Here is a 27518-nt window from a genome sequence, read left to right on the forward strand (position 1 = left end):
CGCCACCCTCCGTTCTCTGCTCTGCACAGACAGCGAGATGCAGCCAGGCCTCCGCCATCACAGATTCGACACGTCTCTCTTCCCGCCACCCTCCATTCTCTGCTCTGCACAGACAGTGAGACGCAGCCTCCGCTGAGGCATGTTTAAGACGTTTCTGTTTCTTTGCTGTTACAGGCCCTGAGACAGGGAAGCCCCTGCACCTGTCACCTCTGCAGATCTGGGAATTTCTCCAGCAGATGCTGGTACACCCCTCCTTTGTGCTTCATCAAGACACCAACGTCACCAGGTAGGGAGCCTGCCTGTGAGTGTTCTCCACTTCCGTCGTGGGGCCACTGCCTGCCCACACTGGCCTTCTCCTATGCCAGGGGTACCTGGCTCCCACCTGGTAGCCTCTGTGCTGAGAGGCTCAGGCTCAGCACATCTCTGCCAGGACACAGAGCCTGGGAGCCCTGTCCTGCTGCGCAGCTGGGGCCGCACCTTTGGACATCTGCCCGCTGCTCTCCATGTCAGATCCTGAGCAGGCTCTTCCCAGGCACAAGGGTCCAACTCTGAGCCCCACTCTCACCCACTGGAACTGAATGCCCATCAGGCTCGCCCAGCTGCGAAGGCCAGACCTGGGATGTCAGGGAGGCTGCCCAAACTGCCTCTGACTCCCCATTTTCCCTTAAGGAGGCATTTGCTTCTTGCCGTCTGATGGAGAACACTGAGTCACCCATGAGCTGTTCTGAAGCTGCCACCCAGAACAAGCACTTCTCCAGCCTGGAAGCGGAGCCCACTGACATTTCCTGTCTAACAGCTGCCGGGTTCCCCGCTAGGAAGTCGGACGTGACTCAGAGGCTTTCTAGAGCAGAAAATGGGCAGGACGACGCAAACCACCTCTCTTCCAACTGGGTTCTGCAGATGGCCCAAGACTGGGGCAGGAACCTGGCAAGGTGGCTCCTGTGCACACCTCCTCATCCTCCCCGTCTTGGGGCTGATGGGGTGACACTCACTGGATGGAAGGGATGGCTGAACCTGTATCCTGGATGTACCCACTGGGGCCTGCCATGCTTTGGAGGTACCAGGAGGCCCCATTACCTATCCCTGGAGGCGCAGGGACCCCGGGAGGGGCAGGGACACTTCTGGTTTTTTTTTTTTTTTTTTTTTTGAAACGGAGTCTCACTCTGTCGCCCTGGCTGGAGCGTAGCGGCACGATCTCCACTGCCTGGGTTCAAGTGATTCTCCTGCCTCAGCCTCCCAAGTAGCTGGGAATACAGGCATGCACCACCACACCTGGCTACTTTTTATATATTTTTTAGTAGAGACAGGGTTTCACCATGTTGGCCAGGCTGGTCTTGAACCCCTGACCTCAAGCAATCTGCCTGCCTCGGCCTCCCAAAATGCTGGGATTACAGATGTGAGCCACTGCGGCCGGTCAGGGGCATTTCATAGTGATCACTAACGTCTTCTTTCTTGTTTCTTCTTGTCCCATCTCTGGGGACTTAGCAATACACTCAGACCCCCACATCCCCTCTTTACAACTCACCTGATTCAGAAAGCTTCAGCTCACAATCCATGTAATCAAACATCTCCACAGTGAGCTGGAAGCTACGCAAGAGAAGTGGGGAGAGATGAAAAGGGTGGGCGGACCGCCAACTCGTCCTGAGATCCCCCCCGGGTGGGGATGGGAGTACCGCCGACACCATGGCTCTGGTGAGTCAGTGTGCCTCTGCCAGGACGACGGTCCTCAAGTACACCCCACCCTTCTAACTTCACCCTCTGTCCCTGGGAGCGTGAGCGTCAACCAACAAGGCCATTCAACCCCACTGCCACGCGGACACCTGGGTGTGAGACACGGTAGGAAGGAGTGGGGAAGCCGAGGGGAAGTGGCCATATAGCCATGCAGAGTGACTCACATGTTGTTGACATCGGTCCCAGCTGACTTCTCCAATACCTCGTCTGTCACTTCCAGGCCTGCGGGAAACTGGGGATGCTGTGGAGAGAACCCCCACCCAGCTGCCACTGAACCAGGGGCCCCATGCTGGGCCCTGGGCCCTGCTCTTGGCAGACACAGGCTGTGGTCCACATAGGTGGCAGAGGGCAGTGGAGGGGGTTGGGAGGAGGGGAGCACCCGGCCAGGACAGCGGAGACTGAGGAAGCCCAGTGCTCATGTCCACAGAAACGCCTGGGGAAGCCCGTGCACACATCCACGGAAATGCCTGAGGTGTTCTAGGAGCTTCGTGACGCCCTGGCTTCCCTGTCTCCCCTTTAGTCACAGTCGGGACAAGAAGGTGAATGGAAAGACTCATGGAGAGGACAGATCCCATCTTCGATGTCCCAACATGTGCCATAACGTCACAGTGGGAAAAGCCCACGAGTCCCTCAGCCCCATGACTCCCCAGGGAAACCACCTTGAGGTGGAAGGAGATCTTGGTCAGCAGCAGCTTGGTGTAGACATTCACCAGCTGTCCGTACCGGTCATGCAAATGTCCCTGTGGGAAGACAGACAGGGTGAGGGGCCACAGCTCATGAACACGTTCAAGAGTCCTAAAGGACCTGGGCATGAGAGTGACCCGCCACCGGGCACTTCATTCAACAAACGTCTTCTCCTGGCCTCAACCAACCTCCCTCTCTGTCTCTAGCCTTTTCCCTTAATCTTTCTCCTTGTCATTCCTGCCAAAGGAACCCTTGTGAGAAGAGAGCCCTTTGTCCAGGGCAGCAGGCCAATTCGGAGCGGGGACGCTTTATTAAAGTGCTGGTGCTGGCAGGGAGGCACATCCCGACGGGCGCCTGGACACATCCTCCCTGCTCCCTCCTCCAGCCCGTGGCCCCTGTGGCCAGGCCAGCTGGGCCTGCATCTGCAGATGGCACCATGGGCAACGTTTTCCTCGCTTCAAGGGACGTGAGTCAGTGCAGTGGTTCTGGGTTGGATAACGCTCCGGTCAGGCCTCCCTGTGGGTCCCCATTCCAGGGCCTGCCCTGCTCCTATGTCCCTGCCCAGGCAGACGAGCACCCCACAGTGCTCCAGAGAGAATCAGGCCAAGGCCCTCTGCCCACCAGGGACATCTCTAAATCCTGAGGTCTTGCAGCACATCCAGATTGCAGGCTCCCAGGGCTCTCAGGCCTTGCTGTGTCTAAGGGTCATCCAGCAAGTGTGCTCAAAATGCAGAGCCCCAGTCCTGATTCTTTAGCAGCAGGTCTAGGGGAGCCCAGAAACCTGCGCCCTGCCACGGTCTTTCTAACCACCACTGAGGTGCCGGGGCGGTGGTGTTGCCACATTTCCCAACTCGTGAGGACTAAAGGGTGCGGGTGACTTCGGAGCTGGAGGGCTGACTGGGGGGCCCACTTATCCGTGTGGAGCGCCCTGGGGCAGGCCTTCAAAGGCAGGCAGCATCTCCCCGTGCTGCCCCTCCCATTATCGCCCCTGGGAAAACCCAGCCACCCTCAGGGAACTGCCCATAGGGAGCCACTCTTCGCTCAGCCCCACACGCTCAGGAAAGCCCTGAAAGCCAGGCAGGACCTAGACTGGCTGGACCTACCCACAGGTCTCCGATCTCCCGGATGTTGCTGCGGTACCGCTGGCAGTCATGCAGCACCTGCAGCACAGGGAACACGGGAGAGGGGGAGTGTCCAGGACCCTTTGGTAGGGCCCTGAGACACGCACTCCCCACCCGAGGCGGGAGGAACAGCCCAGAGCTACGGGGACAGGAGTAGGGCTGGAGCCCGCATGTCCGCGGCATAGTGTCCCCCCTCCAGGGAGCAGAGGAAGCAGCTGCTACTCACATTGGGGTGCCCGTCTCGAAGGACCTTGTGGAGGACATGGCAGAACTTCCAGCTGAGAATGGAGCTGCTGGGTAGCGGCAGCCCGATGGCATAGGACCAGAAGGTGAAAGCCCCCTTCTCATGGTGTGTGCCCAGGATGATGCCTGCAATGTCAAGGCCAAGTGTGGAAGCAGAGACTGCAGCGCGGGGGCTCGGCAAACCCGGTTGAAGAGAGGCCAGAGCTGCTGGAAGAGGGCTGGCCCCCAATCACATGCCCATCAACCCTGGGTCACCAGAGCTCCCGTGTCCAGTCAAGGGGACAGGAGGTAGGGCAAGACAAGGACACCTTCATTGGGCCCAATGGGGGGCGTTTCTGCGATGAGACCGAGATGGGAAGGAGCCAAGCTGCACAGGATCCTCCCCGCCGCGCTCAGTGAGGGACCTTGTGGCCCCCGGCACAGCTGACTGCAGCTCTACGCTGCTCCCACGTCCACACCCAACTCCTGAGCCCAGGAGCCGGCCAAGGATACGCCGGGCGTGCTTCTCCTTCACGGGTACCTCCTGGGTGTTGATGGCTTTGCTGATGCTGATGGCCTGTGAGGGACAAAGGAGTGTTTAGAGCCCCAGGCACCCACCCCAGGAGACACCACCCCAACTGGGAGAAGCACAATACTGAACAGGATTCTGCCTGGGTTCAAGGCCAGTGGAGCGATGGGGGAGATAGGAATCCCCTCAACCTAAGCCTCCGAAGGACTTCCCTGTGCCTGATTGGTGCAGCTGGAACTACAGTGAACACCAAGAGCTCCAGGAGTCAGGGGACAATGACCAAAGCTGGGCTGTGGCTCCGGGAGGCCATCCTGCCCAAAACCTGCACGACCTGACTCTCCTGGCAGATGCCCTGAGCCCCAGGTCATGGCCCAATGTGGTGTCCTCCAGCCCCATCTCCCCTTGGGGAAAAGCAGCTGAGACTGGAGCTCCCGGCTGGGGCCCACCTGGCCTTTGCGGCACCCCATGAAGGGTGCACATCACATTGTCCTCACGCTCTCAGGAGGCATTCTCAGGAAACTTAGGCTAAGCCCAGGGCCTGTGGCCCACTGCCCCATAGGCTGCCTCTCTCCTGGGTGGGGCCTCACCCTGACAAACTTTGTCAAGCTCCTGCTGCCACCTGCAGCGCAGCCAGAGGCCGAGGAAGGCTGGAGTGGGGTCTGCAGCCGCCACCCGGAGCTGTGCAAGTGGCACCCTCACACTTGACCAAGGCCAGAATCTCAATATCCCTCCCGCTCCACCTACGGCAGCGTTTCATCCCCTCCGCCATCCCCGGCTACTGCCTTCTTTTCCGAGAAGGCTTCGTGGACGTGACTGTGCTCGCGAGGAAGGCTCATGGCGGCACCGTCACTACCGCCCGGCCCTGGCTGCGTGGGGTAGGGGGTATTTCTCATGCGGGAACAGGTCTGCTAAGCCTCTGTCCCCGCCCCCCACCACCACCACCATGTGTGGACTGAGAAGAGCTGCTCAGGCCATGGGCAGGAGGGACAGGCAGACACCGAGATGGGACACGCAGCTCCAGGCCAGTCCTTCTCCCCAACCCCCAGCCTCAGCCAGGGCAGCTGGGCCTAAGCCACAGGCTGGCCTGAGCCAGGCAGGCCTTGCAGGGCAGGGAGCCAGCTTGCAGGACCATGCAGCACTCCTGCGCCTTCTCCCGGATGCTGCCGAGCTCTCCCACCCAGCACTGAAGCAGTGGACATCCAATTAGGGTCTACTGTGGAATTTCCTCTGTGAGAAAAGCCAGCCCAGGAAGCTGAGGGGCCCTTCCTGGTGGGACCTCACATGGGTGCCGGCAGACTGTGGGGCTGGGCCAGGCAGCCTCTGGGCCACCCCCGGCCCCTAGCGCAATGCTGGCCCCTTTCACACACAGGGCCCATTGTACTGGACCCCTCCCAGGCAGGTGTTCTGGGGCTGCCCTGAAATCTGTTCCCCGTAGTCGGGGAGGAGCTGCGGTCCCATCTCAAAGAACCAGGACCTGAGGAAACACACAAAGGCTCTGGTGGGCCTGACCCTGAGGGCTGCCCAGCCACTGGCCCCCAGGCCTCAACTCCTTCCTTGAACAAACTCGTATCCACCAACTGTGAGAAGCCATGGCCGTGAGTGGCACGCCCCCACCGAAGTGGAACACTGCCCATGACAGCAGCCGTGACGATGATAAGGATCCTGAGTGCGCAGCCCCAGCCAGGCGTGGGCAACTCGCCTCCCAGCAACAGCCCAGGGAAGTGGTGACGATCCCATTTTCCTGGTGAGGAAACTGAGGCACAGAAGGCTTATATACTTTTGTCTGTGCAGCTAATAAGGAAAAAGGCAGGGTTCAAAGCCAGGTCTGTATGACTCCACGACCTGTGTCCTTAGTGACTCTGAACAGTCCCCAGGCAGCTCCTTCCGTGGGGAGGGCCTCCCGGGACAGGAGGCAGGGGCTGTGACTTTCCCCAGCTCATCCCCAAGCAGCCAGGCAAGCAGCTGTCCTGTTACAAGCCAGGCGTGTCCGTCTCCGGACTGTGTAACCCCATCCCCAGGTGCCGACATCTGAGCTGCTACCTGGTTCGGAAGATTCCTGGCAAGAAGGGTGGAGCCGAAGTGACTGGTGCAGACCTGGCTGGAGAGGCTGTGGACACAGAGATGCGGGGGTTTCTCCTGACACTGAGGAAGCCCCAGGACGGGGCTGAGCTAGGGACCCCAGAAGCAGATAACACATTCTGGGGGAATGGGCCGCCCTCTCTTTGCGAGTAAAGTCATGGTGAGGCCAAGGTGCAGCCACCCCTGTGCCCCCAGGCCCTATGCTCCAGATGCCCACGCAGCAGAGCTCCAGCTCCCCGCACCCGGCACCATCACACCCTCCTGCAGCCGCCCTGTTGAAATCTGCACCTCCTGGATGGATGGTCTCTGAGGACCGGGCACCCTCGGACAGTGGACTGTTCCCTTATTTATCACCTTTTCCCCTCACCCAGCAGTCAGCAACATGAGGGGAAGCAGATCGGCCTATAGGTGCTGCTGAACCCCCAGCTCCTCAACGGTGCCTGGCACACGAATGACTTTCATGGCAGGAGGGAGGCCCCAGAAATGCAGTGTGACGGGGCACGTCTTGGGCACATGGCATGGCCTGTTGTGCGCCTGGGCCTCAGTGCTGCCTGCTCCCCACGCTGGTGGCAGGGGACAGGATCCATGGCAGCAGGGCCCTCCCGGGCAGGGTGCCGGCTGGCTCTGGGAACACAGCCCCGTTGTGTCTAGGATGGGCAGATGTGTGCACCAGGCTCAGAGCGCCACACAAGGAGGCACAGTGCTTGCACAGTGGGAGTCTGTGGCTGCTCCGTGGGCCTCGCCTCTGACCAGGCAGTAGCAGCTAAGCCCTGTCCCAGGAGAAGCCTGGGCAGGTCCCAGGGATGTCCCACCTACTCCTCTGTCTGCTGCTGACCCTCCCTTGCAGAAGTGGCTCCAGGAGTCTGAGGGGCTGCAGCAGCGCAGGCACTCAGAGGCTCACTCTGTGGTGAAATCCACACAGGGTGTCCTTGACACAGCTCTGCTCTGAGGCTTACAGTCCCGAGGCAGGTCCAACTGCCAGCAATACCTGGTTCTGGGTGCTGAGGTTCTCAACATGCTATCCTCATAGCTGCTGAGTGGGGTGAATGTAGTTCTCCCCATTTTGAAGGTGGGGAAACTGCAGCGTGTCATGGGAGGTAGAGGGCTGCCCAGGCTCATCCCTGGGTTCTCTCCAGCCTGCATTTGTGCCCCGTGTGGCCCCTCAGGCCAGAACAACCCCAGCAGCTCTGACACAAGCCAGAGGCTGCCACAGAGACACCCCTTCGGGGCAGTGCAGCCTTTGAGGAGTGGAAGGGATTGATTATGGACCTCAGCTCAGGGTGGAAAAACCCAGTGCTAGAGAAAGGAAGATCATAAGGATACATGTGACCGCCCGGGGTCTGTCCGCTACTCAGCACCCAAAGCTCCCATCCAGCTCCCAAGAAGAAGGGGCCTCACACAGAGCCTGGCAGGGCAGTTTCCAAACAGCTGTGAGCGGCCGTGCGGCCGGGGCTCTGCAGGGGATGCAGTGATAATGTGCAGCAGGAGAGCATGAGGAGGGGCTGCTGTTCTTCCCACTGCTGGGCACAACAGGGAGGGGTGTCTGGCTGGGTCAGGGGAGGTCTCTGGAGGAAGCAGGACAGAAGCGATAATGGAGGGGACCAGGCGCAGTGGCGCACGTCTATAATCCCAGCACTTTGGGAGGCTGAGGTGGGAGAATCACTTGAGCCCAGGAGTTCAAGGCCAGCCTAGCAAGACCCCATCTCTACCAAAAATAATTTAAAACTTAGCCGGCATGAAAAAATGCTCATCATCACTCGCCATCAGAGAAACGCAAATCAAAACCACAATGAGATACCATCTCACACCAGTTAGAATGGCAATCATTAAGAAGTCAGGAAACAACAGGTGTTGGAGAGGATGTGGAGAAATAGGAACACTTTTACACTGTTGGTGGGATTGTAAACTAGTTCAACCACTACGGAAAACAGTATGGCAATTCCTCAAGGATCTAGAACTAGATGTACCATATGACCCAGCCATCCCACTACTGGGTATATACCCAAAGGATTATAAATTACTCTACTACAAAGACACATGCACACGTATGTTTATTGCGGCACTATTCACAATAGCAAAGACTTGGAATCAACCCAAATGGCCATCTGTGACAGACTGGATTAAGAAAATGTGGCACATATACACCATGGAATACTATGCAGCCATAAAAAAGGATGAGTTTGCGTCCTTTGTAGGGACATGGATGCAGCTGGAAACCATCATTCTTAGCAAACTATCACAAGAAGAGAAAACCAAACACCGTATGTTCTCACTCATGGATGGGAACTGAACAATGAGATCACTTGGACTCGGGAAGGGGAACATCACACACTGGGGCCTATCATGGGGAGGGGGGAGGAGGGAGGGATTGCATTGGGGAGTTATACATGATATAAATGATGAATTGATGGGTGCTGACGAGTTGATGGGTGCAGCACACCAACATGGCATAAGTATACATATGTAACAAACCTGCACGTTATGCACATGTACCCTAGAACTTAAAGTAATAAAAAAAAAAAAAAAAAAAAAAAACTTAGCCGGGTGTAGTGGCGCACAGCTGTAGTCCTCTGCTACTCAGAAGGCTGAGAACTGCTTGGGTCCAGGAGTGCCTGGCTGCAGTGAGCTGTGATAGCACCACTGCACTCCAGCCTGGGTGACAGAGTGAGACCCTGTCTCTAAAAGTAAAAATAATAGGCCAGGTGTAGTGGCTCATACCTGTAATCCCAGCACTTTGGGAGACGGAGGCAGACGGATCACTTGAGGCCAGGAGTTTTGAGACCAGCCTGGCCAACAGGGCGAAACCCCCATCTCTACTAAAAATACAAAAATTAGTCGGGCGTGTGGTGCGTGCCTGTAATCCCAGCTACTCAGGAAGCTGAGGCAGAGAATCACTTGAACCTGGGAGGCTGCAGTGAGCCAAGATCATGCCACTGCACTCCAGCCTGGGCAACAGAGCTAAACTCCATCTCAAGACAAAACAAAACAATAATAATAGAGAGTTCCACAGCAGCCACGAGACACCCTGCGGAAGGGAGCTGGAGGGTCCGCAGAGACAGCAGAGAGGGGCGGAGTGAGGTCAGCTCCTGCCCGGCTCCACAGACCCTGCAGCTTTTCAGGTCTCGAAAAATCCTTGGAGTCCACACCAATGTCCCAGGGGCCACCTGCTCACAACTCTCCAAGTATGCTCTTATCCTGCACAGTGCCGGCAGCAGGAAGGGCCTGACCTGTAAGGGCAGAGAGTGGGAACAAAGCTCAGGGGTACCCAGGGGCCCAGGGGGCAGGTGAGGCTCTGCAGATACACTCAGGATTGCTGGCATTGCCAAGCGTGTAAGAACATACTCTATGCCATAAGGACAGCAGACAGGTCTCAATAACCTATTAATAAAATCAATTTTATCGAGCTCAGCCTTGTACTGGGCCCTGAGCAGAGAGCATTGTTCAGATGTTACTTCATTAATGCTCATAAGGAACCTCGGAGCAGGCAGGTGAGGGAGGACATTGAGGCTGCAGGTTAACCACCTGTCCAAGGTCATAAATAACAAAAAAATGTGGGCCAGGCTCAGTGGCTCATGCCTGTAATCCCAGGACTCTGGGAGGCCAAGATGGGCAGATCACAAGATCAAGAGATCAAGACTATCCTGGCCAACATGGTGAAACCCTGTCTGTACTAAAAATACAAAAATTAGCTGGGTATGGTGGTGCACGCCTGTAGTCCCAGCTACTTGGGAGGCTAAGGCAGGAGAATTGCTGAACCTGGGAGGCGGAGGTTGCAGTAAGCCAAGATCTCCAGCCTGGTGACAGAGCGAGATGCTGTCTCAAAAAAAATAATAAAGTGGCTGAGCACGTGCTCCATACTTGGTGCTGTTCTGAGCACCTTACATGTTGACTCAGTCCTCGTGCAACCCTCCAGTGTTAAAGCTGCAGCAGGCGGGCCGAGCAGCTGCCCAAGGGCCCCCAGCTACTAAGAGCTGGGCAGGACCCATGGAAGGCTGCCTGTTGGAGATGAACCCCCTCAGGTCCCTCCCAGGCGGCCCTGGGCTGCACGGCCTTCACAGTTCTGGGTGCGGGGGTAGGGCTGGGTGCAGGAGAAGTGTGTCAAGGTAGACATCCTTATTGTCCCACCACAGGAACCCTGTTCCCCAAGGGCCTGCTAACATGCCTCCAAATTGGGAGTGGGCTCTGGATCAGGATTTGTTCAAATCCCGAGTAACAAAGGCCTTGGGGCTGGTAGAGCCAAGGGGTCTCCCCACTGCCCCCATCCCTTGGGGCGAGGGCATCTGCCTCTGGGCTGTGGCCTTTGGATCAGTTCAGTGGCCAGGGGGAGCCCAAGCCCTCAGGATACACCTGCCCTGCTTCCAGGAACAATCAGGCCAGACGGGGCACTGACTCGTGAACAGCCCAGAGCTGCACTGGTCCCTGGACTGAGACTCACGGGGCACACCCTGGCCAGCATCTCAGTGACTGCTGTTTCAGAAGAGGGGAAATTGGGGTGAGGCAGGTGACACTCCCGAGAGGCTCCTGGCCCAGGCTTGACGTGGGCTCCAGATGGAAACAGACCACAGGAACGGGCACTGGCAGCAAAGCCAGGAGACCGAGCGGGGAGGCTCCAGGCAGCGGCCGCCCCACACGCCAACCCCGCAGCACCCTGTGGCCCAGGAGGCTCCGGAGTCGTCTGTCCACCAGTTATACTCTGTCCCCACCTCCAACCCCGAACACAAGAACATCTTCCTTCCTGCTGTATCTCTAGGCCCAAACCAACATCTGGCTGTCAGCAAATCCCCACGGGGCAAATGGAAGGGTGAACACTCGAAGGAACAAGAGCTCTTTCAAAGACAAGTCCTGGACGGCTTCAGGGCACTGAGTCTCTCCTTCTCCAGCTAATAATGTATCCACTAGAGCTGCGTAGTAAAAGTAACTGTAAAACAATTTCTATTTTAAAATCAACCCTGAAATGAATCAGACCTAAGCATCCTTGTGCTGTTATCATGGCGCCTAACAGTAGCACTCGGCAGGAACAAGAACGTTCTTCAAAGAGCTGGGGCACACGGACGCTGGCAGAGTGGTGGGTTATTTTGCTTCAGCATTTCCAAAGAGTTGAAGGATAGAGAGATCTCATTCAAATGCATTTGCCCCCTCAAAGGCCACTGACGAGAGCAAACACAGGGTTTCTGTCACTGAGGAGGCCGGGATATGGCCACATGCAAAGCAGCGAGGTGGACAGCTGGGTCAGCTCCGGCAGAGAGGAAGTCAGGGGCAACTGCTCTGCTCCATTTAACCTGTATATCCCCTCACTTGCACTCAGTCTGCTTGGTCCTGGCCGCTCTGTCATTTCAGCGTTTAGGAAAGCTTCAAAGGGGAGCATGAGGGCCCAGGTTCCCCAGGACGCTGGTTACAATGTTGCCGCCTGACCCACTGCCACCTCTGCCCCAGGCTTTGTGGGTGACACCCAGTAGGAGGACTGTTCCTGCATCACCCCTCTGCCAGACTGGCTCTGGAAGTGACAGGCAGCCAGCTTGTGCAGTTTCGTTCCCTGGGCCCTGGTGACATAACTCCACAAACCCGTCTGTCCCAAAAGCCAGGGGGCTGAGTCACCTCCAGGCAGATGAACCTACTGCAGTTTGAGGATCATGTTTATTTTAGCCAGAGAAAAAACAATCTCGCCCCAACTAAACTTTTCTCCAGGGCTCAGTCATTCCCTAGAATGGATGGCCATGAGCCTTTCAGACCTCACCAAGAGGACAGCATCAAAGAAGGGAGACCACCGACCCCTGGGCATCCACTCATCCAGCCACTTACGACGCGACCCTGCCTGAGGACCCCAGGGCAGGTGGCCGGTGCAGGTCTGAGCAGTTGCTCAGGGAGCTCGGCAAGGAGGTGACACACTCCCACTTCTCAGGCAAGCCTGGTCTACACATGGACCCAGCCCATGTCTGTCTGCTTCCTCCCACTCTGCTGGGCCAGCCGCAGCGTGTCCGGGCAGATGTGGAAGCAGCGCAAATAATGTCATGAGGACTGGGCAGCACAGTGAGGTTTGGGCAGGAGGACGGCAACGGGTGGCTGCACAGAGGAGGTGACATTCAAGTCAGCATCGCAGATTACCAAGTTGGGTGGGGAGCGGGGCAGGTAAGGGCATCACTAACAGAGCAGCCAAGGCATCTCAGGTTAGCTGACTGGGCATCCCTGTCCCTTGGCCAAGCAGGCCTGGACTCCACTCAGAGGCTTTCCACTTTAAGCTGCTGGGATCCAGTGGCCAGCTGAGTGTCATTCACGAATGACTGATGCAGCGCTGGCTGGAAGGCTGGCGTCTGGGTCAGGTCAGAGAAGGGGCCTCGGCTGCCCCGTCCCTATTCAGAAGGGCCAGCAGTTCTGCCAGGCAAGGCTCCTGCTGGCCTTGCCCCGCACCTCCTGAGGCTGTCGTTCCCCCAGAATACCCTCCCAACCCTGGAGAGCCTTCATAATGTGGCCCCTCTGGGCTCACTCTTAAAGGGAAGGGCTGTCCCCACTTGCCTGAGTCCCCAACCTCTGTGCACATCTGCTTTTCTGCCAGCTGCCCCAGCACACAAGGCCTCCGCTTACAGCTAATCTAAGGCCGCCGGGCAGAGTCCAACAGGGAGCTTGCTTCTCTCTTTCAGCCCAGCCTACTCTTCCAAACACAACATAACAGCCCACACTTACACGGCATTCACTACACACCAGGCACTGTGAACACTTGTAAATCTTCACAACCACTCTAGAAGGTGTGTAGTATTATTGCCCCCATTTTTTTTTTTTTTGAGACGGAGTCTCGCTCTGTCACCCAAGCTGGAGTGCAGTGGCCAGATCTCAGCTCACTGCAAGCTCCGCCTCCCGGGTTCACGCCATTCTCCTGCCTCAGCCTCCCGAGTAGCTGGGACTACAGGCGCCCGCCACCTTGCCCGGCTAGTTTTTTGTATTTTTTAGTAGAGACGGGGTTTCACCATGTTAGCCAGGATGGTCTCGATCTCCTGACCTTGTGATCCGCCCGCCTCGGCCTCCCAAAGTGCTGGGATTACAGGCTTGAGCCACCGCGCCCGGCCTATTGCCCCCATTTTATAGATGAGGAAACTGAGGCAGAGCGGTGAAGGGACAGAGCCAGGGGCTGAACCTGGAGCTTGCTCTTGACTGCCCTGCCATTCCATGCATGGCCACAGTTCACACCTCTCCACCTCTTAGAGGAGACAAAGATGACTCGGACCTTCCTGGGGCATACCCCAAAGCTACAGGAACAGGCCAAATGGTAAGAGAGCAAGTGGCGCTCAGGAATGTGTCATGGGCATCAAAGCACATCAGAGACAGGGAGGGGGAGGTCAGGGATGGGTGGCCCCTTCCCACCCAACCTGGACCAAGAACAGCTTCTGGAATACCCCTGCCAGGGGGGCAATGTGCAGCCCAGGGGTCGGGAAGTCAGTGGCCTGCCAGGCGTCATCACGAGGGCACTGCCCTGTGGGCTGATGGGGTGGAACCCAGCAGAGGATGTCACAGGACGAGACAACTGCACATGCCCAAGAAGAACCAGCTCAACGTCCGTGCCATGCTGCGGGCAATCACTCCTACACACCTAGATGCTGCCCTTTCCTAACAGCGCCGGGCGATTCTACCACTTGCATTGTGCGGCACAGTAGCCACTGGCTGGCGGGGGCTATGAGTACTGGAAAGGTGGTGAGTCTAGACTGAGATCAGCTGTGAGTGTCCCCTACACACCTCTTTCAAAGATTTAGTAGGAGAAAAAGAATGTAAATTCTCCCATTCATAATTTTTGTGGCAATTACATGTTGAAAGGGCTATATTTTGGATATAGTGGGTTAAATAAAATATGCAATTACAGTTAATTTCACCTGTTTCTGTTGACTTTTCTAGTAGTTACTGGACAATCTAAAAGTACACATGTGGCTTGCCTCTGGTTCCTACTGGGCAGCACTGCTGTGTGCCCGGGCTGAGAAGCCCTCAGTTGTTAATAAATGTTAATCTTGACAGGATTTTGGTTTCACAGGGGATGCTAAGCATGTATGTCACTAACCTGGAAAACTGGACCTATGAACTGTTTCCACATATTGCTCCCCTAGACAGTCCCTGCCCCGCAGGAACCCCTCATACCTGGGTAGTTTTATGTCTACAGTTAATGCTCACCTGCCAGACTTGGCTCACTCAGCAGTGGCCAGAGGCCTTGCAATGTAGTAAAGCGTTTCTCTCATCCTAACCTGAGAGGAATCTTCTGGGCTTGATCCCATCCTCTGGGCCTGCAGGGGAAACTGAGGCCCGGTGAAGCAGAAAGGTTCGCAGATCAGGAAAAGGCAGGACTCACCATTAGCATTTCCAGTACTCCTGAGTCCTTCTCCATGATATGCTTCAAAGATGCTTTCTTCTCTAGATTTTAAACTTTTCAGCCCGGGGAGGGAAGGGAGAAAGACGGTCGGGCCAAGTATCTGCTGAGGCCCTGCTATGCCCTAGGTGCTGTTTCATGTTTACATACTGGATGTATTAGTTCCTTATGGCTGCCATAACAAATCACACAAACTCGCAGTTCTGGAGGTCAGAAGTCTAAAACAGGTCTCACAGGACTAAAAGCAAAGTAACAGAAAGGTTGTGTTTCCTCCTGGAGGCTTTAGGGAAAAATCCATTTCCTCTCCTTTTCCAGGTTGTGGAGGACGCCCATACTCCTTGACTAGTGGCTCCTTCCCAGAAGTAGGCAGTAGTCTTTCTCACATTGCCTCACTCCGACCTCCTCTCCTGCCTCCCTTGTCCACATTTAAAGACCTTTGTGATTACACTGAGCCCACCTGGTTAACCCAGGCGAATCGCCCCATCTCAAGGACCATCTCAGCTGATGAGAAACTCTAATTCCAGCTGCAACACCTTACTAACTCATTAACATAGTCACAGGTTCTAACTGCCACATGGTCTCTCTCTTACACCTTACAACAGCCCTATACAATAGATGAAATGATCCGTATTTTTTTTTTCAGACAAGGACACAGATTTACGAGTTAAGCAACTTGCCCAGGGACACAGGCTAGAGCCTAGGTCTACCTACCTACTAGTGTCTTTATGATACCACACCCTCTTTTTAAATGGTACAGGCAGTGTTCAGGTTCCAAATACAGGCATGCTGTATTTTGTAGTATTCTGTATTTAGAAAACAACAGCAACAAGACAATAAAAGTTTGCACCTCCATTTTGAAAAGGGTTTTTTTTTTTTTCCACCAAAGGGACTACAGTCATAGGGAAGAAAAGCATACACTGGTTTTCTGGACACTCCCCTGGGATTATATACACACACCATGCAACAATCACAGGCACCAGCTCCCAGCAGGCACATGATCGTCTCCCTTCCCACTCCTGAGAGCTAACCCCAGAGATATTTGCAAACAGGGTGTGTCCTGTCAAAAAAACCTCACAGGAAGGCAATTATCTTCCTCCTGACCCAGGAGCCCAGGGGAGAAAAGCGAGGCTGGCAGGCTAGTGAAGATCTACATTCTATGCCAGGCTAGTGCTCCCGCACAGCACACAGTGCTGTGGTCAATGCAAGACAAGCAGCGTATTACAAAGGAAGCCAGGTCCCTGGAATGCATGTGCTATTTTCTGTCCTGAAAGAGACATGGAAGTAGCAACCTCAGCTCTCCAGGTCCTTCTCCACCACGGGGCCTGGCTGGCGGCTCACTTGACTATTTCTGGGAACGATCTAATTAAACATTAACCACGTACAAAACCTCATTCTTACATTCCTCAATAAGTCACTGTGAAGACGAGCAAACCCAGACAATGAACTCAAACTCCATCTTTCCAGAAAATGGGTCCCTGGAATAGGTGAGTCCTGTGACATTCACCCATTACAAAGTTATTCATTGTAAGTGGCCCTCTTAGCCTCTGAGAAAAACCCAGAGCAAAACAAAACAAAACAATCCACCTTCAGCAAGGCGCCGGTAATCCCAACACTTTGGGAGGCCGAGGTGGGGCGGGTGGATCGCCTGAGGTCAGGAGCTCGAGACCAGCCTGGCCAACATGGTGAAACACAGTCCCTATTAAAAACACAAAAAAATGTGGTGGTGCATGCTTGTAGTCCCAGCTACTTGGGAGGCTGAGGCCGGAGAATCGCTTGAACCTGGGAGGCGGAGGTTGCAGTGAGCTGAGATCGTGCCACTGCACTCCAGCATGGGCGACAGAGAGAGACTCTGTCTCCAAAAAAAAAAAAAAAATCCAGCTTCTTGTGTATCAAACCAACCACTAAAATGTGTGGTTGTATCAGAGATTATCTCTTTGACACTCAGGAAGGTTGCTCTTGATTTCTTATCATTTAAGAATAAGATCAACGAAGTTGGTCCTTCACATCCCATCTCCTCCATGTAGCAATCAGACCTCTTTATACCTCCTCAAGGGCACGAGAAAAAACTCAGTGAATAAACAAAGTTTCTGACAACATCCAGATCTGTCTGCCAATTAAGGTTTTCTCCCTGTGATCTATCTACAAGTTCCTGGCACAATTAATTATGTATTGGTGACTTTAAATTAAAAGCCATACCTTTTTTTTTTTTTTTTAATGACGGGCTATCCGGGCTGAACCAGATGATGGTGATGATGATCACAAGGATAAATTGATAATTTGTGGCCAGGTGGGTTCCAGCACCTGGCATTTCTAAAGCCTTGATATCCTCAGGATTTATTATCGCTTTCTGGGTCAATCCCAAGCACAAAGGTTAGAAGGTGTCCCTGAGTTCTCTCTCATTTCAAAACGAAAGCTGTTGTAGAGTGCATGTGCTAACTAGATGTGAAGGCAACCGCAGAAGTCATCGCTCTCTGCAAGGACAAGTGGGACGGAACTTGCAAATAGCCGCCACAAACGCAAATATCACCAACCTGCTTTAGACAGAGGTGGGAGGGATCCTCTGGCTTCCTTTACCTCTAGAGTAAAATTTTTCAGCCATCTCAGTCTTGGTTGACTTATTTTGGCAAATAAACAATTTGCCCCCCTCCACCGCCCATCCCCCAAGCCTGACAGCACTTCAAGAGTTTGTAAAATAAAAAGCAACAGGAAACCAGAAACGCAGCAACGTCTCCACCGTGGGTCTCCGGCACAAACAGAAGTACAAAATGCACACCCGCGCCCTTATTTAATTTTAAAGCCTTCCCAGGATAGGCATCATCTGGAAGAGATACAGGCGTGGGAGGCGCAGGAAGGGAGCCCCAGGAAGTTTCTGTCTGTCGGGCGCCGGTATTTAATGAGGGGGTGTGCACCTATTTATACGTGGGCAGCGCTCGGGCAAACAAGTCTGGCGACATACGAGAAGCTTTTCACCCAGCAAATAATTGGAGACTGTGCAGCCCTAGGAAACCGCTCACGAGAGAAGGAAGCTGGGAGTTTAAGGAATTTCCTTTAAGGAAACTGCCCGTGGGGACATCGGTTTCAGGGGGTCGGAGACGGGGGCGGGAGCCGGCAAGGAGCGGTACGGAGGGCGGGGGCCCCAGTCGGGCCGCGCCGGCCCCGGGAGCACCTGGATCCCTAGACCCCCGGCGCGCTGGGCTCGCGCACACCCAACCCCCAGCCCCATCTCCGTTCCCCGCCGCCTCAGCTCCGGCGCTCCCGGCCCGCGCACACCCTGACCCCGGCCCCCTCAGCCCCGGCGCCTCTGGGCCCGAGCGCCCGGCGGGAGCGGGGAGCGCGGCTTCCGGTTCACCTGCGCGCGGGTCGGCTCGGGCCGCGGAGGCCGGCGAGGGGCAGCCTCGGAGCTCTCGGAGCGCCCGGGCGGACACAGGCCCTGCCCCCACGCTGTCCCCTGCCCCTGGCCGGCGCCTCCCGGGCCCCAGCGGTTCGCGCGTGAGGGGACAGGGACGCCGCTTGCCCGCCCGCCGCCCGCTCGCCTGAGTCTTGTCGAACTGCTCGCGCTCGGCCTCCAGGCTGTGGCCCGGCCTGCGGCTCAGCACCCGCGCCGGCACGTTCTTGATGCTGTTCATCCTGCCGCCACCGGCCGCTCTTGCCCGGGTCTGTCCGCGCGACTCAGCGCCTCACGGTCCGACAGCCCCAGCCTAGGCACCGCGAGGCCGCCGCGCCGCGCCAGGGCCCGCCCGCCGGGGAGGAGCCCACCTCGCCCCGCCCCCGGCGCCCGCAAACTCCTCGCCCGCCCCCAACTCCAGGGCACGCCCCTCCCCCCGCACACCTCCAACCCCGCCCCCCGCGCCCGCATTCGCCCCGCCCGCCCCCAACTCCAGGGCACGCCCCTCCCCCCGCACACGTCCAACCCCACCCCCAGCGATCCCCGGACACGCGCCTCCCCCCGCACACCCCCACCCCCCAACCCGCGGCGACCCCGGCACACGCTCCGCCCCCCGCACACCTCCAACCCCCATCTCACTCACAAGGTTGGGGCACAGGCCAAACGCCCCCCCAGCTCCTCCCCACCTCTAATCCCCTCCCTAAACCCGGAGAGGAGGGGAGAGGGAGGGGAAACCCCTCCCTCCTCCTTCCACCCAGGATAGGGACCCCGGCCAATTCCCTCTCCCCACCCCTTCCCCGAACTCACTAAGTCTTGTCTGCACCAAGGCAAGATCTGGTTAATTGGAGAAAATCTGGCCTCCATGAGTCTGGTCGGTGGCAGCACAGATAGACTTTTTTTTCCTTTTTGGTCTTAACGTATGTGTCAAAAGGCACACAATGACACTCTCCCCTCTTTGTGCATCTCTGACATAGCTGCAGCTGTTATCCATGCGGGGTTGCAGGATGCATTTCCAGAGACGCAGCCGGCTCCGCAACCGGACACCTCGCCAGCGCCAGGGACAATGGGGGCTGAAGCCGGGCAGTATTAGGCTGGGACAGAAGGCAGGCGGATCTGAAAGCAAAGTACACCGAGGAGATGCCGCCGGAGGTGGCGTGAGGCTTTTAAAAAACACTATTATTGGCTTCCCCTTAAAATTACTGGTCACAAGACTGAAGTAAAAAAATAAATAAAAGCCCAGAGTCCTCTCTAAGCGCAGCTCAGATGGGTATTTTGTTTCTGCTGTTTCCCTTTCCTATCGGAATGCAGATGTGGAATCGTGCATAAAGGTCCCTTGCTTTTGAAGGGAGAGAAGCACCGCCTGCCTGTAAGGAGGAAAATGACGCCCAGGTAATCCTGACCCTTGTCTCCCTAATGAGGCTGTAACCTGAGGTCAGGGACCCTTTTGTTTCCTTTCTTTCCTTTCTTCTCCCTCCCTCCCTCCCTCCCTCCCTTCCTTCCTTCCTTCCTTCTCCTTCTTTCCTTTCTTTTATTTTCTTCTTTCTTTTTCTTTTTTTTTTTTAATCAAGCTTCACTCTTGTTGCCCAGGTTGGAGTGCAATGGCACGACCTCACCTCACTGCAACCTCCGCCTGCTGGGTTCAAGCAATTCTTCTGTTTCAACCTCCCAAATAGCTGGGATTACAGGCATGTGCCACAATGCCTTGCTAATTTTGTATTTTTAGTAGAGACAGGGTTTCTCCATGTTGGTCAGGCTAGTCTCAAACTCCCGACCTCAGGTGATCCGCCTGCCTCGGCCTCCCAAAGTGCTGGGATTACAGGCGTGAGCCATTGCACCTGGCCAGGGACCCTTTTCTTTAACCGATTCCTCACCTTCCAGCCCAAGAGCTAGAGCTGACCCCAAAAGATACATTTGCCAAGACTCTCCTCTCACTCCACCCAAAGGAGAAATTAATCCTGTTTTCTCTCATTCCAATCACTAAAAAGCTCCTTTATCAGAACAACAGTAGAATCACAATAGCTGATATGTATTGAATGCTTATTATTTGACAGGCACTGGGCTTTACTCTTCATATATAAAGGGTTTTTAATCCTCGGCAACTTAGTCAATAGCTGTGCTCAGATAAAGACCACAGTAAATGGGCCTTTTGCTGTACTCCAGCTGTTTCTCACACTCCTTTTTCCACATGGAACAAAAGTGGTTCTCCTGTGACCTTTCACGCACATACAGCATACCTTTTCAACCAGGCAACAGCCCCTCTAGGTCTAGCACGTCTGCCACAGTGACTTCCCCTTAGCAACCGGCTTTTTAAATAATCATAGAGCCTATCACTGTGCCGGGTACCAGGCTCAGCATTTGTTAAACAGTATCTCACTTACTCTTCTTTAAAGTTATTGATGAGGTCGGGCACAGTGGCTCACGCCTGTAATCCGAGCACTTTGGGAGGCTGAGGCAGGTGGATCACTTGAGCTCAGGAGTTCGAGACTATCCTGGGCAACATGATGAAACCCCATCTCTACCAAAAAATACAAAAATCTTAGCCAGCCATGGTGGCGTGCCTGTAGTCCCAGCTACTCAGGAGGTTGAGGTGGGAGGATCACTTAAGCCTGCAAGGCAGAGGTTGCAGTAAGCCGAGATGACACTGCTGCACTGCAGCCTGGACAACAGAGTGAGATCCTGTCTCAAATTAAATAAGTAAATAATAAAGCATAACAACTTTATTTTTATTTATTTATTTATTTATTTATTTTATTTTTAATTTTTTTTGAAACGGAGTCTTGCTCTGTCGCCCAGGCTGGAGTGCAGTGGCCGGATCTTGGCTCACTGCAAGCTCCACCTCCTGGGTTTATGCCATTCTCCTGCCTCAGCCTCCCGAGTAGCTGGGACTACAGGCGCCCGCCACCTCGCCCGGCTAGTTTTTTGTATTTTTAGTAGAGACAGAGTTTCACTGGGTTAGCCAGGATGGTCTCGATCTCCTGACCTCGTGATCCGCCCGTCTCGGCCTCCCAAAGTGCTGGGATTACAGGCTTGAGCCACTGCACCCAGCCTATTTATTTATTTTTTTTGAGACAGGGTCTGGCTTCGTTACCCAGGCCGGAATGCAGTGGCATAATCATAGCTCACTGCAATCTCTGCCTCGTGGGCTCAAGTGATCCTCACACCTCAGCCTAATAAGTAGCTGGAACTAGAGGGATGCACTACCATGCCCAGCTAATTTTTTTTTTTGAGATGGAGTCTCGCTCTGTTGCCAGGCTGGAGTGCAGTGGCACAATCTCGGCTAACTGCAACCTCTGCCTCCGGGGTTCAAGCAATTCTCTTGCCTCAGCCTCCCAAGTAACTGGGACTACAGGCGCCTGCTGCCACGCCTGGCTAATTTTTGTATTTTTAGTAGAGATGGGGTTTCACCATGTTGGCAAGGATGGTCTTGATCTCTTGACCTCATGATCCACCCGCCTCAGCCTCCCAAAGTACTGGGATTACAGGCGTGAGCCACCGCGCCCGGCCATGCACAGCTAATTTTTAAATTTGTTTTGTAGAGACAGAGTCTCGCTATGTTGCCTAGGCTGGTCTCAGATTCCTGGGCTCAAGTGAATTCCCCCACCTGAAAGTGCTGGGATTACAGGCCGAAGCCACTGCACCTGGCCTCTTGATGGTACTTTTACAGACCAACAAACAAGCTCAGGCTCAGAGTTTGGCCCAGGTGCATACAACTGATAAACTGTGCATTTGGGATCCAGACCCAGATGTGCCTGATTTCAAAGCCAGTGCTCCCAACACCCATGCCATTTGGGCTACATTTTGTGGTCGATGATTTTCAGTACTATACTACCTTGGGCTTGCTGTTTGGGGCCCAAGAGCACTCTCCTAATATATCTCCAAGGGACTGTACTTTATGTGTAGGTAAGATTTTGAGCTATTAGAGGGCCACCCTGTCTTACTCAGTTTTATGTACTCAGTGCCTAGTGGGGCACCTGGCACATAGCAATGTTCAGTAAGTGTATGTGAAGTGAAGGGCTGAAAAAGTGAGTTAACAAACACCCCATTTGGTATACTTCAACATACAGCTGATCTCACAAGAGAGCATCACTGGGGACATAAGGTTACAAACTTCCCCACTCGTTTTTTGTTTGTTTGTTTGTTGATGTTTTTGAGACAGGGTTGCCCTCTGTCGCCCAGGCTGGACTGCAGTGGCGCGATCTCAGCTCACAGCAACCTTCACCTCCTGGGTTCAAGCAATTCTCCTGCCTCAGCCTCCTGAGTAGCTGGGATTACAGGTGTGAGCCACCATGCCTGGCCCAAACTTCCCCACTCTTAATTTTTCTGGTTCATCTCTCTAACATCTTCAGACAGGAGGCCTGGTCTGCTATTGGCCCTGTCACTGATTGGCTTTTTATTTTTTTAATTTTTTTGGATACAGGGTCTTGCTTGCTCTATTATCCATGCTGGAGTGTAGTGGCTAGATTATGGCTTACTGTAGCCTCAATCTCCTGGGCTCAAGTGCTCCTCCCACCTCAGCCTCCAGAATAGCTGGGACCACAGGTATGTATTACAATGCCTGGCTAATTTTTTAATTTTTTGTAGAGACGGGGGTCTCACCACATTTCCCAGACTGGTCTTGAACTACTGGACTCAAGCAATCCTCCTACCTCAGCCTCCCAAACTGCTGGCATTACAGGCAGGAGCCACTGCTCCCAGCCTGAGATTCTTCATGCCATCAGAATCAGGGTCCTGTTTTGGTGTATCTCCAGGGCTGTTGAATTCCTGCTCACCCCTATTACAAAAGCAAAGCAATTGGAATACAAATAAGACCTTGTTTGAAGGAAAACCCAAGACACACAGGAGAGTTTACATCATCTGACCCACTAAAACATGGTATGCTGCCACACCCACGGTGACTCATTGACTTGTATGCATGATCTGGCCCCAGCCTCTGTCTCTGGCTTCATCTTGCACCATCCTGGCCCATCAAGTCCCAGATGCATCATGTTCCCTCCCACCTCAGAGCCTTTGCACATGCTGTTCCTACTGCCTGGAATTCTCTTCTGCTTCCTGTTAGCCCTACTTAGCATCCACCTGTCTTTAACTCTTGGCTCAGATGTCACTTCTTCAGGGAAGCGTTCTCTGAACACTCCACCCTTTGCCTGAGTCCCTATTATAAGCTGTCATCATATCTCAAAGCTTTCTTTTGTAACACTAACCAGTCTCTCGTGAACTATTTATAGGATTCTTAGATTACTGTGTCTCTACAACTAGATTGTCTGCTTTGCTCATTGCTGTGTCTCCAGTGGCCAGCAAGGCACCTACTGTGTGCTCAAAATTCTTTGATTCTGTTTTTGTTGGGTTTCTGTTTGTTGTTGTTGTTGGGTTTCTTAAGCATGCATCTGGCTGAGAACCCAGACATCATCCTTTAGAGGACTGATTCATGTACACTTTTCATTCACTCAACTTCTCTCTCTTTTTTTTTTTTTTTTTTTTTGAGACGGAGTCTCGCTCTGTCGCCCGGGCTGGAGTGCAGTGGCCAGATCTCAGCTCACTGCAAGCTCCGCCTCTCGGGTATACGCCATTCTCCTGCCTCAGCCTCCCGAGTAGCTGGGACTACAGGCGCCCGCCACCTCGCCCGGCTAGATTTTTGTATTTTTTAGTAGAGAGGGGGTTTCACCGTGTTAGCCAGGATGGTCTCGATCTCCTGACCTCGTGATCCGCCCGTCTCGGCCTCCCAAAGTGCTGGGATTACAGGCTTGAGCCACCGCGCCCGGCTAACTTCTCTCAAAGAACATTCTGGGTGTTGTTTGTTTGTTTGTTTGAGACAGAGTCTCGCTCTGTCGCCCAGGCTGGAGTGCATGGCTCAGTCTCAGCTCACTGCAACCTCCGCCTCCCAGGTTGAAGTGATTCTTGTGCCTCAGCCTCCTGAGTAGCTGGGATTACAGGCACCCACCATCACGCCCTGCTAATTTTTGTATTTTTTTTTTTTTGAGACGGAGTCTCGCTCTGTCGCCCAGGCTGGAGTGCAGTGGCCGGATCTCAGCTCACTGCAAGCTCCGCCTCCCGGGTTTACGCCATTCTCTCGCCTCAGCCTCCCGAGTAGCTGGGACTACAGGCGCCCGCCATCTCGCCCGGCTAATTTTTTGTATTTTTTTAGTAGAGACGGGGTGTCACAGTGTTAGCCAGGGTGGTCTCGATCTCCTGACCTCGTGATCCGCCCGTCTCGGCCTCCCAAAGTGCTGGGATTACAGGCTTGAGCCACCGCGCCCGGCCAATTTTTGTATTTTTAGTAGAGAGGTGGTTTTGCCATGTTGGCCAGGCTGGTCTCAAACTCCTGACCTCAAATGATCCATGAGCTTTGGCCTCTCAAAGTGGTGGGATTACAGGTATGGGCCACTGCACCTGGCTGCATTCTGGTTTTTAAACCTCCTTGTCAGCTGCAGTCTTGATGAATGTGTCTGGTTTCTTATTTTGATCCTATTCACTCTGTTCTCTATCACACCGGAGGTTGCTAAGATTATTCTGTTGAAGGCCTAGAATAATGAACTTTCCTGCAATGTATCCTAACAAAATCGTCATCAAATGGCTCAAGAAAAACAAAAGTACAACACTGCAAACCCACCACCCCAGCTACAGGTGTCAAACCACACAAAGCCACAGAAGAAAACTCCAGATCAGTTTGCCAGAACATAACAAGGTTTCAGCCTTCAGTCTCCTTCCTGAAGTGTCTAGCGACAACCTTATCCCATGCAGCCAAGAAGTTCTATGCATTCTATTGACACTTTTGGGGTAAAAATGCTTTTAGTGTTTATGTATTATCTTAATTCAGAACTTTTTTTCTTTGAGGATATTTCTATTTCTGTTTTAAAAAAAATCTGGTGGCCAGGCACGGTGGCTCACACCTGTAACCCCAGCACTTTGGGAGACCGAGGCGGGTGGATCACGAGGTCAGGAGATCGAGACCATCCTGGACAACATGGTGAAACCCCGTCTCTACTAAAAATACAAAAATTAGCCGGGTGTGGTGGCACACGCCTGTAGTCCCAGCTACTCGGAAGGCTGAGGCAGGAGAATCACTTGAACTTGGGAGGCAGAGGTTGCAGTGAGCCGAGATCGCGCCACTACACTCCAGCCTGGTGACAGAGCGAGACTCCATCTCAACAACAACAAAAATCTGTTCACTGGCCAGACACAGTGGCTCACGCCTATAATCTCAGCACTTTGGGAAGCTGAGATGGGTGGATCACTTGAGCTCAGGAGTTCAAGACCATCCTGGGTAACATGGTGAAACCCCATCTGTAGAAAATAAATAAATAAACTCTTCACAGGCCAGGTGCGTGCAGTGGCTCATGCCTATAAGCCCGAGAGCTTTGGGAGGTCAAGGTGAGAGGACTGCTTGAGGCCAGGAGTTCGAGACCAGCTTGGTCAACATGGTGAGACTCTGTCTCCATGAAAAATAAAAAATTTGGCCAGGCATGGTGGCTCATGCCTGTAATCCCAGTACTTTGAGAGGCTGAGGTGGGCAGATCACCTGAGGTCAGGAATTCAAGACCACCCTGGCCAACATGATGAAACTCCATCTACTAAAAATACAAAAATTAGCCGGGCATGGTGGCAGGTGCCTGTAATCCCAGCTACTTGGGAGGCCGAGGCAGAAGAATCTCTTGAACCTGGGAGGCAGAGGTTGCAGTGAGCTGAGATCGTGCCACCGCACTCCAGCCTGGGTGACAGAGCATGACTCCGTCTCAAAAAAAAAAAAAAAAATTAGGCATGGTGGCATGTGCCTGGAGTCCTCGCTAATTGGGAGGCTGAGCCCAAGAGTTTGAGGCTACAGTGAGCTATGATGATACCACTGCCCTCCAGCCTGGGTGACAGAGTGAGACTTTGTCACTAAAAATAAAATTTAAAAAAAAATCCGTTCACAGATTCTAAAAATACCCTTATATCAGTCTTTTCCAATGCTGAGATTATTTCTAACAGGCAGATTGTAGTAGAATTCATTTGCCTCCTCTTCGGATGTGTTGATCTTAAGAATGTTGGTGATAAAACGTAAATGCTAAAATCTAGTTTTATCTTGTAACTATTTCAAATACGCTATGTGACTGCCTCTCTGCATCCATTAAAGTACAGAAAAAAAAAGAAGGAGACCGCCTCTCTAACAGAAATTTCTCCAACCTTAGGGGAGGAGGCATCTGCACTCCATGTTCACAACAGCCAAGATGTGGAAGCAATAAAATGCCCATCAACAGATGAGTGGATAAAGAAATGCGGTGGCTCAAGCCTTTGATCCCAGCACTTTGGGAGGCCGAGATGGGTGAATCACGAGGTCAGAAGTTCAAGACCAGCCTGGCCAATATGGTGAAACCCGTCTCTACTAAAAATACAAAATTTAGCTGGGCACGGTGGCTCATGCCTGTCATTCCAGCACTTTGGGAGGCCGAGTTGGGAGGATCACATGAGGCCAGGAGTTCAACACCAGCCTGGCCAACATGATGAAACCCCATCTCTACTGAAAAGAAAACAACACAAAATTAGCCAGGAGTGGTGGTGGATACCTGTAATCCCAGCTTCTCAGGAGGCTGAGGCAGGAGAATTGCTTGAACTCAGGAGATGGAGGTTGCAGTGAGCTGAAATTGAGCCACTGCACTCCAGCCTGGGCAATAGAGCGAGACTCTGTCTCAAAAAAAAAAAAAAAAAGTAGTATATATACACACAATGGAATACTATTTAGCCATAAAAACAAACTAACTCTGTCATTTAAATAACTTAGGTTGGGCCAGGTGCGCTGGTTCATGTGTGTAATCCCAGCACTTTGGGAGGCCAAGACAGGTGGATCATGAGGTCAGAAGTTCAAGACCAGCCCGGCCAATATGGTGAAACCCCGTCTCTACTAAAAATACAAAATTTAGCTGGGCATGGTGGCACATGCCTATAGTCCCAGCTACTTGGGAGGCTGAGGCAGGAGAATCACTCGAACCTGGAAGGTAGAGGTTGCAGTGAGCCGAGATTGCGCCACTGCACTCCAGCCTGGGTGACAGAGTCAGACTCCATCTCAAAAATAAATAAATAAACAAAAAATAAGCAAAATAAAATAAATAAATAACTTAGGTTGAGCTAGATACAATCCCAAGTAGCTGGGATTACAGGTGCGTGACACCACGCTCAGCTAATTTTTTGTATTTTTAGTAGAGAGGGGGTTTTGTCATGTTGGCTTGGCTGGTCTCGAACTCCTGACCTCAAGTGATCTACCTGCCTCGGCTCCTAAAGTGCTGGGATTACAGGCATGAGCCACTGTACCCGGCCAAAATTTCTCATTGCTGAATTGCATATGGAACAATAAGGTGGTGGGATACAATAGGTGTCAGGTGTCGCAGGTACTATAATCCTATGAGCTAAAATACATTTAGCCACAAAATAATGTTTAATTGTTATCAAATCCTTTAG

The 27518-nt window shown here is 53.6% G+C and overlaps 1 protein-coding gene and 1 long non-coding RNA gene across 4 annotated transcripts in view; one reads left to right on the plus strand and one right to left on the minus strand.

Annotated features, from left to right (window-relative positions):
* HIP1R (huntingtin interacting protein 1 related) overlaps nt 1-19157 on the minus strand; it is a 29012-nt gene extending 9855 nt beyond the window's left edge. The window contains exons 1-7 of one of the 3 annotated variants that reach the window (XM_033220266.1): nt 18900-19157; nt 4272-4335; nt 3763-3905; nt 3519-3575; nt 2391-2471; nt 1896-1972; nt 1526-1587 (exon numbers count right to left, since the gene is read on the minus strand). In XM_033220266.1, coding sequence (XP_033076157.1) covers nt 1526-1587; nt 1896-1972; nt 2391-2471; nt 3519-3575; nt 3763-3905; nt 4272-4335; nt 18900-18956 — 541 coding nt within the window. In that variant the 5' untranslated portion in view covers nt 18957-19157. Of the gene's footprint in view, nt 1-1525; nt 1588-1895; nt 1973-2390; nt 2472-3518; nt 3576-3762; nt 3906-4271; nt 4336-18240; nt 18465-18899 lie in introns of those variants that run through there. The other 2 variants (XM_033220265.1, XM_033220267.1) reach the window with 2 other exon arrangements.
* Nucleotides 18669-26401, plus strand: LOC117089239. The gene is made up of 3 exons (XR_004439521.1): nt 18669-18738; nt 19067-19481; nt 26255-26401. It is a non-coding gene; the product is annotated as an uncharacterized LOC117089239 (long non-coding RNA).
* The last annotated feature ends 1117 nt before the right edge of the window (nt 26402-27518 follow it).

This window comes from Trachypithecus francoisi, unplaced genomic scaffold, assembly GCF_009764315.1.
Source record: "Trachypithecus francoisi isolate TF-2019V2 unplaced genomic scaffold, Tfra_2.0 Lachesis_group11, whole genome shotgun sequence".
In the NCBI taxonomy this organism is placed as follows: Eukaryota; Metazoa; Chordata; class Mammalia; order Primates; family Cercopithecidae; genus Trachypithecus; species Trachypithecus francoisi.